General features: G+C 44.8%; 1 protein-coding gene across 5 annotated transcripts in view; it reads right to left on the reverse strand.

The window, feature by feature from the left end:
- Positions 1–18,405, reverse strand: part of Kif13a (kinesin family member 13A) — a 181,374-nt gene that overhangs the window by 64,226 nt on the left and 98,743 nt on the right. For all 5 annotated transcript variants that reach the window (XM_048460641.3, XM_048460492.3, XM_048460568.3 and 2 more), the window contains exons 5-9: positions 12,591–12,683; positions 10,792–10,972; positions 7,282–7,369; positions 5,222–5,356; positions 4,044–4,156 (exon numbers count right to left, since the gene is read on the reverse strand). In XM_048460641.3, the coding sequence (XP_048316598.3) occupies positions 4,044–4,156; positions 5,222–5,356; positions 7,282–7,369; positions 10,792–10,972; positions 12,591–12,683 (610 nt within the window). The remainder of the gene's footprint in view (positions 1–4,043; positions 4,157–5,221; positions 5,357–7,281; positions 7,370–10,791; positions 10,973–12,590; positions 12,684–18,405) is intronic.

Here is an 18,405-nt window from a genome sequence, read left to right on the forward strand (position 1 = left end):
CCACGCACTTTAAAGCACTTAGGAGCTTTGGGAGAGGTAAAGCCCCTGAATCTGCAGCCCATTAGCAGACACTGATGTCCCTGTGAAGCTGCTGACAGGCCTGCTTAAGAGGATTATTAATGCTGCGTATGAAGAAGCCGGGCGAGAGGCTGAGAGCGCATTTAGGAAGCACATCAGCGATTTCTTTAGCGTTTGCATCCGGCTGGTCACTGATCATGAAGCTTAGAAAGCCATTTGTGGGACTATGAACAGTTTCATCGTATTAAACATTGTTAGTACACGCTCAGCTTCCTGTGTGCCAGTCACTGTCCTAAGCACCTTAGGAAAAACTGCTGGCCGAATGTTCACAGTACGTACACCAGACTGATAGCTTCCGAGCCACGTTTTACAGAGGAGAAAACTGAGGGGAGGTCACATAGCTGGTCTGAATATAAAGGAAATTGCAGGATCTCCTTGGGGAGGCCCATTTTGGCCCCACCCCCAGCTGTCACCGGCTTCTCAATGTTCTTCACACGTTTCTGGGACAATCTAGGTCCCAATACAACAGCTCCAAAGCTATTCCTGCACTACCTCACAAGGCCAGGACTGCCCCTTACCCAGCCTGTGTTCTAGCCAGCGTCTCATTACCACACACATGCTAAAATGTGTCCTCACGTTTGTATCAGGGATTCTGGAGTGCACGTGTGTCCTGGAATGGAGTCTTTGAGAATTGTGTATTTGTTATATACACACTACAGAACCTCTGGAGGGATCTTGGATAGTCTCCATAATAAATACGAAAATATCCATGATATGAGTAAAAGACGATCAATGCAGGAACAGTCTAGAGTAATAGTCTGGAGGCTAAATCATAAGAGCGGGGTGATCTTGATTTGACTTAGTCAAGAAAATCCCCGTGCCTTCCGCTTCTGGAGCGGTGATGCTCTTTCTCTCCTGGTCCAGAGGCTCCCTCAAGGGTCACCATCCTGCTGTCACAGATTACCATAAATGTCACGGTTTAAATACACATGGCTTTACAGCTTTGGAGGTCAGAAACCCAGCCTGTGGACCACTGAACTAAAGCCAAGGGGCTCTGCATTCCGAGGGGGCCTCCATTTTCTCCTTCCTTCCACAGGCCATCCTCATTACGACTCACAGTCCCTCCTCCTACCCCTTGCTGGTCTCAGGCTCACTTGCTTGCATCCCTCTTTCATGTGTAAGGAGCCCTGGACACATAGCGCCCGCTTGAATAATCTCTGTATCTCAAGACCCAACCCCAATTACACCTGCAAAACCCCTTTGCCTTGTAACACACACATGGGTTTTGGAATTCACAGTGTACAGTGATTTGGTATCATTTGGTATTTGACTATCATGGTGTTTCAAGTCCTTCTGCACTCCCAGCATCCACTGCGGGGATGGTCACAGAGTCCATGGATGACTCACGTCTGATGGGCTTTCATTTAGAGGACAACACTTCATTTAGGTAAACAACATCAGTTTACAAGTCTTTAAGCTCCCTGCTGTATCAACACAGACACAAAAGGACCAGTTCTGAACCCTGGTACTCTGAAAGCTACAGAGAACACTGAAAACAGAGGCCCTGCCCCACAAAGCAGCAGGAAGACCCACACGCTCTATTGGTCAGGGATCTCGGTGTGTAAGTCAGGGAAAGAGCAGGCTGCTAAGAGAACTCCTAGGTTGTAATACAAAAGTTGCTAGGGGATCTAGACTATGTTACCACATGCCCCCCCCCCCAAGTAATCCAGTTCAACCCAGTCAGCACTTCCAAATAGCGCTGTATCTAAATATGAGGGGCATCATTTGTATTAATGCTAGAAGCCAAAAATCAGCCTCTTCTAGGCTAACAACACACAGCCTCTGAAGCATTCCCACAGCCAACTCCAGGAACCACATTTAGGGGTCAGTGACCTCAGGTTAACTACTTGACTTCTGTCTGCCTGGGTTTGCTCATCAGCCCAATGAAGACACAAAACCATCTTATAATGCTGGTGGTGGGTTAGGGCTAAAGAGATGGCTCAGAGGTCAAGACACTGGCTGCAGGGCTGAATTCCTAGCACCCACATGGTGGTTCACAACTGCCCATAATTTCAACTCCAGGGGACCCTCTGCCAGGGGCCCATCCAGGTCACCTACACAGACACACAGACACAGACATAGACACAGACAGACACACACACACAGACACACACAGACAGACAGACAGATAGACACACACAGACACACACACTACCTTACTCTTTTCTCTGCTTTCCCACCCTTTTCTGGGCTCTTGGGAAGAGCTGCAGGACCATCCTGGCCTCCTGCAATCCCTTGTCATGAAAAACATCAAAGCCCCTCCTTCTCAGAGTCACAGACAGGATGACGGGGAGATGAACCCCCTAAGATGGGGAGACTCTCCCAGTGTGTGCAGCCATGTTGGTCTGATAAAGGGGGTGATGCTTCACATCTCGTTTTTTTCACTTTCTGGGCCAGAGTGACACTGAAGTGTGAAGCTGCACGAACACGCTCCTGAACACGTTTCTGCCTGTCACGTTCTGTTCAAGACAAGACCTCAAATTACAGTTCATCAGCGGGAAGAGACCAGCTACAAACTATGTTCCGTAGAACTTAGAATAATAATAGCAATTATGCTAATTAGAAAACAGCACTGATGTAATGAGTATTTATTCAGTACAAACCACACACCAGGCATTGTTCTAAATACATGATGGCATTTACTCTTTGACAGTCTGAGGAAGCAGCTACAATTACTTTATTATTCAACCTCCCCTTTTAAGACGAGGAAAATGAGGCAGAGTGGCTAAGGCATTTGGCCATGATACACATATCTCTTAAACAGTGGATGCGGGATAAACCCTGGGCAGCCTGGCCCTTGAACATACTTCTGGATATAAAACCTCTTCCCTGTCAGTTTGGAGAGGACTTCCTCCTGTATGCCTTCTCATGGCATGAGCCAGTAGGATCCCGTAGACTGAGTCCTTCCTTCCCAATTCCTCCTTTTTTCTCGGGAAAACTTCAATCTGTCTCCTACCATTACGCTTTCTCTCAGACTTTACAAAGCAACACACACACACACACACACACACACACCACACATATGGAGACTCCAGAGTGGTATTTACTCAATAACCATTAGACTCATCTACATCCTCATACATAAACAGCATCAGCTTTACAAAGGAATTTCAGGCAGGCTTTTCTGTGATACGGCCTGTCCGATACCACTGTGACTTGACGTTTACCCAAGACTGTATTGCAGGTGCTCCCTGAGTTAAATGGGGTTAGCTCCAGATAAAGCTACCCCCAGCCAGACACACTGAGTCAAGAATTCGGTTAACACACATGCCCTAACCAGCATCCCAGCTTAGCAACCCAGCACACTGTTGAGTGTTGGATGTGTCTGTCCAGTGAGCCGTGGGTTGTCATCATCGATCTACCTCAGCCTGGAGGTACAGAGTCAGACTGTGCTTTCCCAGAAAGCCTGGAAAATCCTAGGTTCAGCCACTATTTGGGTTTGAAGGTGGTTGAACATTTGATCCCCGGCTGGTGGTGCTGGGTGAATCTTTAGGAGGTGAACCTCTGGGGATTTACAGCAGCATTCTGCTTCTCGTCCATTCTTCCTGATCCACCCACCCCATAGAGAGCCAGCTCCCATAGCCACAGCCAGGGGACAACTCCTGTCCCCATGCTTTCCGCCACGATGGACTTTTCACTGTGAGCCCACATATGCTGTTCCCTCCCTTCAGTCACCTTAGTCAGTTACAATCAAAGTGACAATAAAAGTAACATTACTACAGCCACCCTGAGCTGGGGACCAGCTGTCCACGTGGTGATACACACAGACATTGTACCACTTGGCAGGGTGTGGCTGGGCTAGACCGCATGACTTGACTTCAGTACACGTCATGCACTGGAACAACGGCAGTCTCCCTCAGGCTAAGCCACTTTGCCTAAGAACCACTGGATCCTCACAAGGCAGTGAGTCCTCCAAACTCAAAGCAAACAGAATGAAGGCACCCACGTCGTTCCAGTCACCTTACTTGTTAATGTTGCTGCCTTCTTTCAGACGCTCACCCGCAGCTCCCGTCTTCGACACTCTCTCGCTCCCCGCCAGATCGACCAGGCTCACCTTACTGACTTTCTCCCCCGAGTTCTAATGGCAAGGAATAAGAGAATCAGCAGACATGAAGGAAAGCCACACGAATATTGACGTATTTATCAACACTGTGATCCAAAACACCATGAAGTAGTCAGGCTATGAACCGTAGGTGTGTCAGTCAGCAAATCACTTCCTAGAAAAGCCAATTTTAAGTCTTTTTACTTTGCATGTATGTACGGTACACCTGTATTCCGCCTCGCTGAGGCAGGATCTCCTTTGTTAGCTGCAGTGGTCCAGGCTAGCTAGTGGTCCAGGATTACAGATGTGCAGGGCTTGACATGGGTTACCGGGATCCAAATTCTGTACCCTGTGTTTGTGTGGCTTGGGGTTTACCCACTAAGTCATTTCCTGAGCGCCAGAACTGAAAATGGTGTAGAAATCTAACATTCTGCTCTGCAGCCGGGGAGAAAGGGTTCGAATACCCGGGGCAGTTAGCAGAACTTCCAGGGGGGCCAGAAGTCCAGACTTCCTCCAGGACAGTCGCAAGTCACAGGTTTTATGCACCTTGGAGGAAACACGAGCAGATGAAGCTCCTTTGCATTTTGGGTCAAATTCTACCTTTCTGAGGTGTGGTTTTTAGATAGAATGTTGTAGTTTCTTTCGTAACATTCCACAGTAGCCATGAAGTAAACTGATTGCTTTTAGGGAAATTTTAGTTAAGAAAGAACACATAGTTCAAAGATATACAGTGAAATCATCAGGTTAGTTAGGATGTTTACACACAAAATTAATTCTTTTTTTCAGACAGAGTCTTAAGAAGTAGAGGATGACCTTGAACTTCTGATCTTTCTGCTTCTAGGTTTTGTGCGGTGCTGGAGAATTGAACCTAGGGCTTCATGCATACGAGGCGAGCCCTCTACCAATTGAACTATATCCCCAGCCCTGAAAAATCCAATTAAAAAATGCCAGTGTAAAAGAAAGGCCTAACAACCTAGGTGATTCAAGTGGCACAAATGACAGGGCGACAGCACACAACTCTCAGTCTCTGGATCCAACCATGAACACTTCCCGTTTCCGCTCTGAGCTCCCCAGCCTCCAGAGGTTCCCCTTGCCTCTCACCCCAGACTGCAGGTCATACAGCGTCTGTGTGATGATGATGTTGAACACAGCATGGGAGCGGCTGCTCTCCTCATTCATGTTGGTTGCAGCTACCGTTCGAGACTTATTTCCCTCAGACATCAATGACTCAATGTCCTAAAGACAAAGACCAAGAAAGCACTGTGAGATAAGAAAGAGGTGCACCCAGCACCCAGGGGTGTGTTCAGCATGGTCCCATGTCTAGGCCATACCCTTCCACAGAAACAGGCCCAGCCTCTTTCTCACACAGCACATCTTGAACCTCCTCCCCCACACAGAGCCTTCCTTTCTCTGCCTGAGGTCTCTTCTTGCCCTGTCAACATCCCATTGGCTCCTTCATGCATTCCCAGAAGAGGGGACACTTACTGAGCACTACACATGCTCAGAAAAAGTAGCCAACTCATTTAATTCCAACTCTCCTGTGCCTGTCACCCTGGTGTGGCTGTCTGTCCCATGGTCTGCCCCACTCTGCCGACAACTGTGGCTCTACAAAAAGAGCAGGGAACTGAGGTGGGATGCCCCTCTGTATGCTGTGAATATTTTATTACCATTGGCTAATAAAGAAGCTGATTTGGCCAATAGCCTGACAGTATAGAGCCAGGCAGGAAATCCAAGCAAAGAAGGGAAAAAGAAGGCAGAGTCAGGGAGACGCCAGCAGCCATGGGAGAAGCAAGATGTGAGGTAACAAGCCACAAGCCTCGTGGTAAAATATAGAATAACAGAAACAGGTTTAATTTAAGTTGTAAGAGCTAGTGAATAATAAGCCTGAGCTAATATCACAGAGTGTAATTAATATTAATGCCTCAGAGGGGTTATTCAGGAACTGGCAGTCTGGAGAAAAATTTCCAGTTGCTGGCAACTTTCTCTGGTATCTTTGCAACCTTATTCCGAGTACACACCTGGAGGCTATGGGCTCTTAGAAAACATTTGCTGGATGAGTGCAATGAAAGAAACTCCCCACACACTAAGATGCTGAAGCTCATGGAGGGCATCTGAGATTCCCTGGAACCAGATTCCTGACTGTCAGGAATAAGTGACAAGATGACAGGGACTGAGCTCCATCACCGTGAGCCGGGAAACAGCTTAGTCAAAGTGCTGTCTGGACACCTTGGAGCCAGGCTGTTTGTTCCCATCAGAATCCCAGCGCTTTTAAAGTGATGAATAAGTACAAATCTAACTTGAAAAGTACAATGTTTCTGTTTAAATAGCTGGATGCTGGACCTTATCTTCATTTTAGCTTCACCAAGTCTCAGATGATAATGGGTCTCCTACATCACTTATATATCAGAAGCAAATACAGAGGTTTGCTCATTTATTCCTTTTCTCATTCATCACCATTCTTCAGCAAAAGAGCTAGAAATCTGCGCCACAAGACTTCCAGGGTAATGACTACAGAAATAACAGCAGAACATTATGTCTGGGTATAGAAGTCAAGGGCTGGGAGAAACATAGATCAATCCTTGGATAATGGAGTGATCTAGAAACACAAGCGCCAGGAGAGTAAGAGCATTAGAAATCAAAGCAAGGCCTGTGCCTAGAAGGGGATGAGTCAACCATCACATACTGCAGACTACCAGATTTGTTCAGAAGGATGTTACTAAGCACCTCAGGGAGAAGGCTCAACAGAGACAAGAGGGAAATGTTCAGCAACTCGAGATGACTGGATGTTTTGGCCTCACTGTGAGCCCTTCACAAGGAGGCAGCCAGAAGTGTCCCTGAAGGACACTTCCCCCGTGTGTGCTGGTCTGTACGCCTGAGGCTGCGAAGGGCATCAGTATGCCATCACATATCCCTATGGAAACAGCCTCAGCGTCACCTATTCTGACTCACTGCCTTTCTTCTTTAATGACTTTTTTTTTCCTTTTGGTTTTTCGAGACTGGGTTTCTCTGTATAACAGCCTGGCTGTCCTGGAACTCACTCTGCAGACCAGGCTGGCCTCAAACTCACAGAGATCCACTTGCCTCTGCCTCCCGAGTGCTGGGATTAAAAGTGTGTGCCACCACCACCCAGCTTTAAGGACATTTTAAAAAAAGATTCTTACCTCAAAGCTGGTGACAGCCAGCTGTGACAGACCATCTACATATGGCCCCAGAACCTTATGTTCTCTGACTTTAAGAGACTGCCTACTCCTGTAGGAGGAAGAAGTATCAGAGTGAGTGAATCTTACACACTTGCAAGCTTTTCCTTCTTAGCATTTGGAAATTCAGATTACAATTTCAAAGTGGCTTTTTTTAGCGATTAGAAGGTATTCTAATAGGCACTTTACACGGACTAACAAAGCAGCATTCCACATGAGAAATGGGTCTGACTCTGATTTCAAATACTGATACTATTTTAAAACGTCTCTTTCTCACCCCAAGAAAAGTCAGAGCAGCTAAACCTAGGCTGGGCTCCCCTGTGTGAGTAGACAGAGAAGCCTGGACATTCTTCATCAAGAACATCTCAAATTCTTTTTGATAACGTATTGTTTGAGAAGTTCAAACAATATATTTTGATCATATTCTTTCCCTCCACAACTCCTCCCATATCCTTCCTCCCTACCTAGTTTCATGTTTTTTTCTGTCTTAAGGTTAAAATTTTTGAGAAAATACTGAACAATAATAAAGTATTTTTAACTTTTAATTTACATTTTCAAGTTCCACTGATTTATGTTGGCTGCTTGCTGGCAATTTTATACAGAAAGTCAGGTAATAACACAATTGTAGCTATTGTGTCCAATATTTGAACTGGCTCTGCTGAAGACAATTTTGGGGGCCATAATTAATGTGTGGGCATGTGTGCACACACATGCATGTGCCTCTGTGTGTGTGCACGTGCACATGTGTGTATGTATGTGTGCCTCTGTCTCTGTATGTGTGTGTGCATGCATGTGCATATGTGTGTATGTGTACCTCTCCCTCTGTGTGTGTGTGTGTGTGTGTGCCCCCAACCCCATATCTGAGATGGTACACATATAAATGCCAGAGGGAAATGGGTTCTCCCCTTTTACCGTATGGGTCCCTGGGAATAAATTATGGCCACAGCAAGTCCCATGAGCCACCTCACTGCCCCTTTAGGTTCTTGAGAATTTTAGATGGTTATCTCTGATTTGGGGCCCATTTGAGACATTTATCTGACCAACGAGATTTAAAATTTACAGCTATTAGATTCTTCCTGCACTGTATGTAGGTGCCATTCTTTTCATGACACAGGGAATTTAATCGTTTTTCAGAGAGTTAATGCTTGGCGTCTCTCAGATGTGGGAAATCCCCAGTGCTTCTCAAAGTCTTGGCAAAGTTTCTGAAGCATTTTCCAGCTGTCCCTTTTAATCTCACTCTTAAGGATGAGAATTCAAGGTAGCTATAGCAATTGTGCTGGACTCAGGGACCAAACAATTTGATCGTCAAGATAGCTACTGTCACGTACACACCCCAGCAGTGGGCTCCTCCTCCTTACCAACCAGATTCTGTAGTGTTACTCAACAGCAAGACGTAACCCAGTGTACTATCAAGGGGTCCTTATGCTGGTATCTGGAATCCTAGGAGACTCTTGGTGCTCTATTTAATGAAGCAGGTGCCTCCTTATCTTATGCCTTGCAGGATTATCTGCAGACAAATCCTCTAGAAACCCCTGAACCTATGTGCCAGGAAGCCTGCGTATGGATGCTCAGAGCAGCACCATACTAAGGGCACGTGATGCCACACAAGTGATGAGAAAGGGGGCCAATCCGTTTGATCATGCAATGGATATTAAACAATAGTCAAAACTGTCACATTATTGTCCCATATGCAAAATACAAATGAAATCACTGCATGGTGGTGCTGTTTACACAGTCAGAAATTCACCAAAATCACGGATAAATGCTGTAGAAGAGAGAAAGACGGAAAATATAAACTTCCTAAGAGCATTGCCTTGGGGACCAGTAGGGAAAGAAGTAAGAGTCAAGGGGGGACATGTAGGAAGATTAAGAATTAAGAATTATTGGTCAGAGTCCATTTGCTAAAACAATGGTGCATAGGCAGAGGCTGATTTTGTTATTCTTTATGCCTCGCAAACGTTCCTTTATATAAGCAGTCGGTAACTCTTTCAAGTAAACACAAGCAAATCGATGGCTGGAGGCATTTTTGATGTCTATAATATTATTGCCAAGACTCTTGCTTTGATCTGAGGCTCTAGGGTTATAAAGGGGGCAGAAATGCTACATATTACACATCTGCTAAAACAGCTAAAACGGATTTAATGACGGGGAAAGTGGTCATGGAGTTACACAGGCTACTGGGCTGTTGAGACTTGAGGATGTGAGCACATCCACCCATGGCACAGATCTGGAACAGCAGGGAGGCATACTCAGGTGTTAACTAAGGTTATTTTTGAGCAGTATGATTAAATGTCAGCTTCACTTCTTATAGATCATAAGATATATGTGTACTTTCTACATTTTCTCAACTATCTATTACTTTTAAATCAATGCAAACTTTTGCCTGGAAAAAATGAATTTATGAATCAAACTTACCTGGTTTTTAACTCTTAAAAAGTTTTTTGTTTTGTTTTGTTCATTTGTTTAGATTTTTGAAAACAAGGTCTCTCTGTGTAGCCCTGGCTATCCTGAAACTTGCTCTGTAGAGGGGTCTGGCTCCACACTCAGAGATCTGCCTGCCTCTGCCTCCCCAGTGCTGGGGCTAAAGGCGTGTGTCACTAGGCCCTGCATCACTTAGCTTTTAAAAAAGGAGATGCTTGGATTCACCAGCGTCACCCAAATCATTTAGGATAAGGGTAGGCGTTCAAGTCAGTCAAGATCCCTAAAGAGCATCCTGCATGCTCCCAACACATAACCAGGGAAGGCGGGTGGCTGTAATCCTTCCCCCACTTTACGTCCAATTCAGAGTGCTGTTTTCCATTATGACACAATTTTCTATTGTTTCTTGGAGACAGTGTCTTACTACATAATTCTAGTCTGAAACTCACAATGCAGCCCAGGATAGCCCAAAACTGGCGGTCATCCTCCTGCTTCAGTCTCTCAGCGCTGGGGTTATAAGCATGCATCATATCACTCAACTCTATAATTCCTATTTATGTCATTGTATTTTTATTTTATGCACATGGGTCTTTTACCTGAATGCACGTCTAGGCACCATGTGTGTATAGTACCCACAGAAGCCAGAAGAGGGCGACAGATCCCATGGGATCAAAACTGTAGATGATTGCTAGCCACCTTGCAGGTGCTGGGACTGGAATCTGGGTCCTCTGGAAGAGCAGCCAGCGTTCTTAAGCACTGACACCCCCCTCCCAGCTCCTATAACTTAGTTTTAATGAATTGTCTCTGGTGAGAAGAAATAATACCAGTAGTGAAAACATTTCTCACGCGGCGATGTAACTTTCCACGGCCGTCTAGGATAAGCGGCATATGACTGAGACGGTGAAAGTTCTGGGAAGTCCCTCATTCCCAGTCCATCGCTGACATCAGAGCAGTGGCCAACGATGCAAATATGTACACACCCTTGCGAGTTTAATTTTAAGATCATTTAACATTATTTCTTCCTCTTTTCAAGCTTTATTTCAAACACTCACTTACCCCTTGGGGTCCAAGAGGTCCCGGACTTTCTCATTATAAATTTCCATATATGATACTTCGACTTTAAAGGTCTGTGACTCGTTCTGCTCCAGAGAGATCCTTTGAAACAGAGCGCAGCAGAGTCTCGGGATAAGGCCCAGCTGCTCAGCGTGGCCCATCATGGAGAAGGACTTTCCGGAGCCTGGGAGAGAGCAAGCAGAGAGATGGAAGAGCAGGAGGAAAAGCAAGTGGAACACTTCAGTAATACAGGGTGCTCTTGCCTGATAGCAAAGGCCATATAGAAAACATGGGGTGAGCTTGACCTCCAACCCAGACCCCTGAACAACTGTTACTCTTCTCTGCTTCCCACTAGAACCTCTGGTCTATTTCCAGCAGGTTGGTATGGTCCATTATGTACAAATGAGTGTCTAGGAATGCAGTCACAACAATGTACCCTTGGAGAGCAAGCCTGGTAAAGTTCCAACTGTCTACTAGGTAGTATGGGAAGGGCCATGTGTGTATGCATGTGTCTATACATGTGTGCACAAGTGCCCGAGCATGTGGAGAACACAGGGCAACTTCGGGTGTTATTCCTTTTTTGCCATCCTGTTTTTTGAGGCTTGCCAGGTGCATGAGACTGACTGACCATCAAACTCCAGGAGTTTGCCTGTCTCTGCCTCTGAAGCACGGGATTATACGTGCACGCCACCATGCCCAGCTTTTATATGTGGGTTCTGGTGATCAAACTGAAGTTCACGTGCCCACACGGCAAGCCTTCTACAAGATGAGCGATTTTCTTAGTTCCGGATAAAGTTTTATTGCGCTACAAGACAAACGGCATGCCATGGTTGGACCTGGCACATACTACGTTATCTGCACTCTCTGTCTAAATTCTTGTAGCTAGAGTGTGATACAGTAGGAGGAAGCGTTATTAAGAATTATTATTTATTTCCACTTTGAAAGAACAACAGCTCAGAGTGACAATAGCTGGGTCACAGCTGTTTTTGGATCTGCCTGTTTTGACCAGTTGCTAGATCTGCCTCATTGTGGACTCCACATCATTTCTATGCCCATGTGGAAGTCCCAGGCGAGGGGGATTCTAAAATTTTTGTACTGATTCTATTAAAACTTTTATGCCGAGAAACTGGAATTAGCTTTCCAGTTCAAATCCAGGTTAAAACTCTAATTTAGGAGAATGACACTCAATGGTCTGGAACTAGCTACACGCAGTAACACTGAAATTAGGCAATTACCAGAACTGAAGCATTCTCAAAAAGCAGAACACTTTTGATCGCTTGAGTCAGTTCAGTCCAAAATAGCAGGAGAAGTTTTCTGGGCTTCTCAAGCTTACCCTGCCTTTTAAATGTTAAGAAATTATATTTAAGGTATGGCTGTAGCTCAGTGGAACACAATTCATGCTTGGGACACAGGAGGTCCTGGGCTCAATCCCTCATACCATGCAGAGAGAGAGAGAGAGAGAGAGAGAGAGAGAGAGAGAGAGAGAGAGAGAGAGAAGGAGAGAAGGAGAGGAGAGGAGAGGAGAGGGAGGTGAGAGAGAAAGAGAGAGGGGGAGAGAGAGAGAGAGAAAGAGAGAGAGAGAGGGAGAGGTGTGTGTATGTGTGAGAGAGTGGGCGAGAGAGAGGTGTTTGTGTGAGAGAGAGGGGGGGGGAGAAAGAGAGAGAGAGAGACTTATTTATTTATTGTTTATATTTAAGGGCTAGGGATTAAAGCCAGGATTTTGCACGTTAGGCAAGCACTCGTCCACTGACCTATCAAAGACTTGTTTCATATCATCAACTGCAATAAAAGCAACATCTTACCAGTCTGGCCATATGCAAAAATACAAGCATTGTATCCCTGAAAGGCTTTCTCAAGAATTCCTTCCCCGAGGCACTTGAAAACGACTTCTTGACCTAGAAAACATGACAAACATTGGAGACTTACTAGTCTTGTGTGCATGTGTGGGTACCTACATGAGCTGGAAGGGTATCCAACTCCCTGAAGCTGATGTATCATTCAAAGAGCAGCCAGCTCTCTTAACTGCCAAGGCATTTATCCAGCTCCCAAACAGATATTTAAAAGTAAAACCAAAAAGGATGATTTGTGTTGAAATGTGTGGTTTCTTTAAAAAGAGATTTATTTTATGTGTATGAGCATTTAGTTTGCATTCATGTACGTATACCGTATGTGCAGTGCCCTCAGAGGCCAGAGAGGGTGTTGTATCCTGGAGTTGAAGTTACAAACAGTTGTGAGTCACCATGTGGGTTCTGGGAACTGAACCCCAGGCCCAAGCTAGTGGTCTTAAGAGCTGAGTCATCTCTCCAGCCCTCTAACAGATGCATTAGTAATAGACTTCTCCCATTCACCTCCTCTCACAATTTAAAGGTATATGCAATGCTTACTACACAGTTATACGTAAGAGCTTAACAAATGCAGTTTTGTGCAGATGGGGTCTTGCTATGTTGCCCAGGTTGATCTCAAACTCACAAGTCCCAGTGACCCTTCTACCCAGTAGGCTCAGGAGCTGAGACTATACTCACGAATAACCACACTTGACTTGCAACATCAGTTTTGCTCCTAAACTACAGCTGACTATCTGGATAAAGTCATGGTTCCATACTATTTCCTCTTTGACATTTCTCTGGGGATTAAATTCCACTCCTTGTTAGCAGGCTGCATAAATGCATTGTCAAATTCGATTTCCTCTTCTCTTTAGAGATTCTATCTAAATGTTACTAAATATGAACTGTCTGTCATGTCTCCCAAATCTGGATGTAAGAACCACGGCACACGCTTCCTTTATGTCCACGTCCTCACCGTGCAAGGTGTGTTTGTACCGTCACCGAAACTGCTCCCCCATGGGTGGGTGGGAGGAGTGATGGTAAATACTGATTGTCAGTCACTGTGGCAGGACCTAGAATCCCCTAGACAGCAAGCCTCGGGGCATGCCTTCGTTATCTAGATGGAGTTAACTGTGGGAAGGACCTTCAATATGGGCAGTAGCATCCCATGCACTGGCATGCATCCTGGACCGAATGAAAAGGACAGAGCGAGCTGAGCATAGCCATCCATTGCTCTCTTCTTCCTGACTGCCAGCAAGATGTGGTCCGGGGCCTCAAGCTTCTGCTGCCAGGCTCTTCCTGCCAGGATGAAGGTCCTCTGGAATTGTGAGCTGAAGGAAACCTTCCTTCCCCAAACTGCTTTGATCAGGGTCCTCATGAGAGCCATAGGAAAGGTAAGTAATATGTTCCCATCAGTAGATTTGCACATGAGGGCAAAGGCAAGTTCTCTCTCATTAATCCTTGCCATAGCTCACACTCATGGTTCGCCCACGAGCTACACCAAGAAGGAGTAGGACGGAGTGTACTACAGCATGTGCATTAAACTTTCAAGGTGCCATGTACCTTCTCACACTGACTTGCTCCATATGCCTGTCATTTCTAGAACCTTCTCTCATAGCATCTACAGGCACTAGTGGCTTAGGTACTATTTCCAGGCCTGATGAAAGCACCCTGAGGTCAGAGATGATCATCTTTTTATCTTCGTAATTCTAGTGTCTCATATAAAATGCTTAATAAATATTTCTTGAAGGAATGAGTCAGGTTGATCATTCTGTCCTTTGGTATATTTGAAAATCTCATATTAAAAAACAGCAAACTGCAAGCTATTACTGGCTGTGTATTTTTCTTCTGTGAGAAGCTGGACAGGATTTTAGCACTGCCTTGCTGCTGTCCTGTACATCAGGACTGCAGCACAAGATTCCTCAAAGACTGTCAACCAGGGACAAAAGCTCACGCTTCAACCACTGAGCCGCCAAAGAGTGAAATTCTAGCCACATCAAATCTTGCTGAGTTGCAGATTAGAAAGACATCATTCACAAATTGCACAGAGAGACTCATTACAAGGGTCCATTCTGAAGGAAGGCCTGACAGCGGAAGGGAATAAGCTTTCCCTGGGCCCCACTGGGTGCATCTAACTGAGCGACCCCCCCCTACACATGGTCTTGGATGTTCTGGCGGAATTGTTTACCATGGTATAAACTGCAGTCAAGTTAAATACCCACTATCAGTATGGGAGTGGATGCCTTAAATGTATACGTTTTAGAATGAAAAAAGAATACATTTAAAAATAAAAAATAAAATATTTATGTGTGTCAACAATTGTAATATTAAGAACCAATGTTTAATAGGGAATAGTTGTATCATAGAAACTATATATAATGTAAAGAGTTACATACATTGTAATGTATGAGACACCCACAGGGAGAAAGAGAAGGTGGGATGTTAAAGTCGGCAAAATGAATCAGAAAAAAACTTTCAAGTTTACATGGTCTTACTTCTCCATTTCTAACACCTACCTTTAGTATACAGCTTACTCAAAAAATGTTGGTAGGACACACAGATTTTTAAAGCAAACAGAATTGCAACAGCCTTTGCTAAACACACAGTGTGTTGTGAAGTGTGCATGCACATACCACACCCTCTAACAGCAAGGTGCTGTTGGCACAATGGTCTACAACACATTCTGAACATTGCTCCTGTAAGTCCCAGTCTGCTACAAGGCTCTTGGGCTCCTTCATAAACACCAGACTCTTCTATATTTTCAAAGGACCTTCCTTGTTCTATGTGCTCTCCGGGCTCCACTGCAAAGGGCAGACCTTAGTCTGGGGCCAAGGCTTAGATGCAGAGTAAGCTCAGCTGTGCTCAGGCTTAGTCAAACTGCCTGTGGTCCTCAGTCAAACTCAAGCCCACTCCAAAGCATTCTCAGCCCAAGCAGCTGACTACAGCAATCCTGTTTGCTTTTCCATGCTGGTTAAGCACCCTCCCCACTCCACCTCAGGAAGGGGTAGGAGGCAGGTAGGACAGGAGGTGTAGATACCTGGTCATTAACTCACAACTTCAATTCTTCTGACATGGGGGGAAAATAAGAATACTGTGTTGGGTCATCTTCTTTGTTATCAATTGACTTGACCAGCACCCCTATACCTCCTGCCACCATGATGGGATGCAGTCCCTCAAACTGCAAGGCAAAATAAATACTTTCCCCCTCTGGTGGCTTTCTGTCAGGTTTGGTCAAACAGGTAAAGTAACTGACATAGTGGGAGAGCTTGATTGTGTCCACCGGTGTTCACTGGTTGGAAGCTCGATCCCCAGAGCAGAGTGTTGAGAGGGGGTCCTTGCAGAGAGGTGAGTCTGCAGGGCTCTGTCTTCATGGAAGGGGTCATGCTGTGATCACAGGAGTGAGTTTGTGAGCGAGCCAAGGATGGCCCTTTGTTGTGGAGATGTATCGCCGTGACTTACACAATAACAAGCTGAATGGCCAATAGCTCCACAGGAGAGTATAGGTGGGACTTGCGGGCAGAGAGAGACCTCTGGAAAGAACAGAGGCAGAGTTGCCAGCCAGATGTGGAAGAAGCAGGATGGGCAGTACAGAGATAAGGTAATGAGACACGTGGGAGAATGTAGATTAAAAAAATATGGGTTAATTTAAGTTATAAGAACTAGTTGTGAACAAGCCTAAGTTAAGACTGAGCTTTCATAATAAAGAATAAGCCTCTATGTCATTATTTGTGGGCTGCTGGTCCTGATGAGAAAGTACTATGACATATGGTGTCCAATGTCGGCTTCAAATATCCAAATGCAGGGTCTGAGAAAGCTAAGACAGATTTTGGACAAGGAGCTGAACATGGCTTCCTAGTTTCACAGTTGGTATTATTATAAACTATTTAGGATAATTAAGAAATATAAGTTAGTAGTTAGTCATCTATAACAACCAAACTGGTAGTGATATTAAGTATGCTTCCAAGTTTAAACAGAGATATATTTTAGGTAGATAGATGGTCTTCAAACACTTCAGAGATCTACAGAATATGGCATTTAAGATGTTTTAATAGCATAAGACTTTTCATGACAGGGAGAGAGTCTGCTCCTGAGAGTACCAATTTACTTCAAAAAAGGATGTTGGGAATTGAAGAACATCCGCACAGAGTTTGATTTCATTGTAGCAAAGTTAGCCACTGGGCAAAGAAACTGCCCTTGCCTCGACTGCTGACAGCATGCTGTTCAAATTAGACAAGAAGGACAAAAAAGAAGGTGACTGTCAAACTTTGTCAAGACAAGGTAGGACAGTCCTTTAAAATTCCTGCTTCACAGAAAAGTCTGTCAGGTATTCCAGGCCTGTAGACATTACAGAAGAAACTTGGGGTGACTGTCCAGGCAGCCAGATGTCTCTGTCATTTCTATAGTTTTGAAAGTTATTTACTTAGACAACATTTTATCCTTCTTGAGTCTTTGATGGGGGTTGAAGACTAGATAGTTAATCTATTTTCTTTGTTATCAAACTAAAAATAATTAACAAAAGAGATATAAAGTTTGTCAGGCTTTGGTGGCACACACCTTTAATCCCAGCACTCAGGAGGCAGAGGCAGGAGGATTTCTGTGAGTTCAAGGCCAGCCTGGTCTACAGAGCTAGTTCCAGGACAGGCTCCAAAGCTACAGAGAAACCCTGTCTTAAAAAAGCCGAGAGAGAGAGAGAGAAAGAGAGAGAGAGAGAGAGAGAGAGAGAGAGAGAGAGAGAAAGAAAGTTATAATAGAAAATGGTTTAGATAGGAAACTTTAGATTCATCAAGATATGATATACAATAGAGTATTTTCTCTGAATATGCCAAATACAAATGGGCTAGACATTGTGAATATAATTCTTACCTTATAATTGTTCTTATTGTACATAGTTTTATTATGTTAAATTTTTCCTTTTTACTTAGACAAAAAAGGGGAAATGTTGGATATTTGTACACTGTGTGAAGATGTATTGCTGTGACTGGTGTAATAAAAAGCTGAATGGCGGGGCCGGGCGGTGATGGCGCATGCCTTTAATCCCAGCACTCGGGAGGCAGAGGCAGGCGAATCTCTGAGTTCGAGGCCAGTCTGGTCTACAAGAGCTAGTTCCAGGACAGGCTCCAAAGCCACAGAGAAACCCTGTCTTGAAAAACCAAAAAAAAAAAAAAAGCTGAATGGCCAATAACTAGGCAGGAGAATATAGGGAGGACTTCTGGGCAGAGAGATAACTCTGGGAAGAAGAAGGCAGTGTAAGACTTTAAGACAATTCTGAAGCCATTTCTGACAATTGCAAACCCTCTCAGCCTCCATGCCTTAGTGCTTCCCCTCCTCCCCTGGGAACCAAGGACCTAACAGCTACACATGCACGTACTCAGTTCCTGAACAATTACCCACATACGTATGTTTTGATTCAGTCCCCTGGGAAACGAGGTCAAAATGACCTCTTACTTCATCTGATCTGGCAATAGTTCTCCAGTCAATTATTGGTATTAGCCCTTTTCGAATAAGCCAATCATAATGGTCAAGGAACAACCCCCTTGTTTCTATAGGGCCTTCTCCTTTAAAAGTAGACTGTATCAGCTATTCGAGGTCTCTCGGCTTCCCGAATGCTGAGGGACCCTGTCATGACAGAATTAATAAAATCCTCATGCTTTTGCATCGACTGTGATATATGAGGAGACTGGGGGCGACTCCTCGGTTTGGATATTAGAGTCCAACAGCAGATGCAGAGGAAGTAGGGTGGGCAGTATGGAGATGAGGTAATGAGACCTATATTAAAAAAATGGGTTAATTTAAG

Source organism: Myodes glareolus, chromosome 14, assembly GCF_982192425.1.
Source record: "Myodes glareolus chromosome 14, mMyoGla1.1, whole genome shotgun sequence".
Taxonomy (NCBI): Eukaryota; Metazoa; Chordata; class Mammalia; order Rodentia; family Cricetidae; genus Myodes; species Myodes glareolus.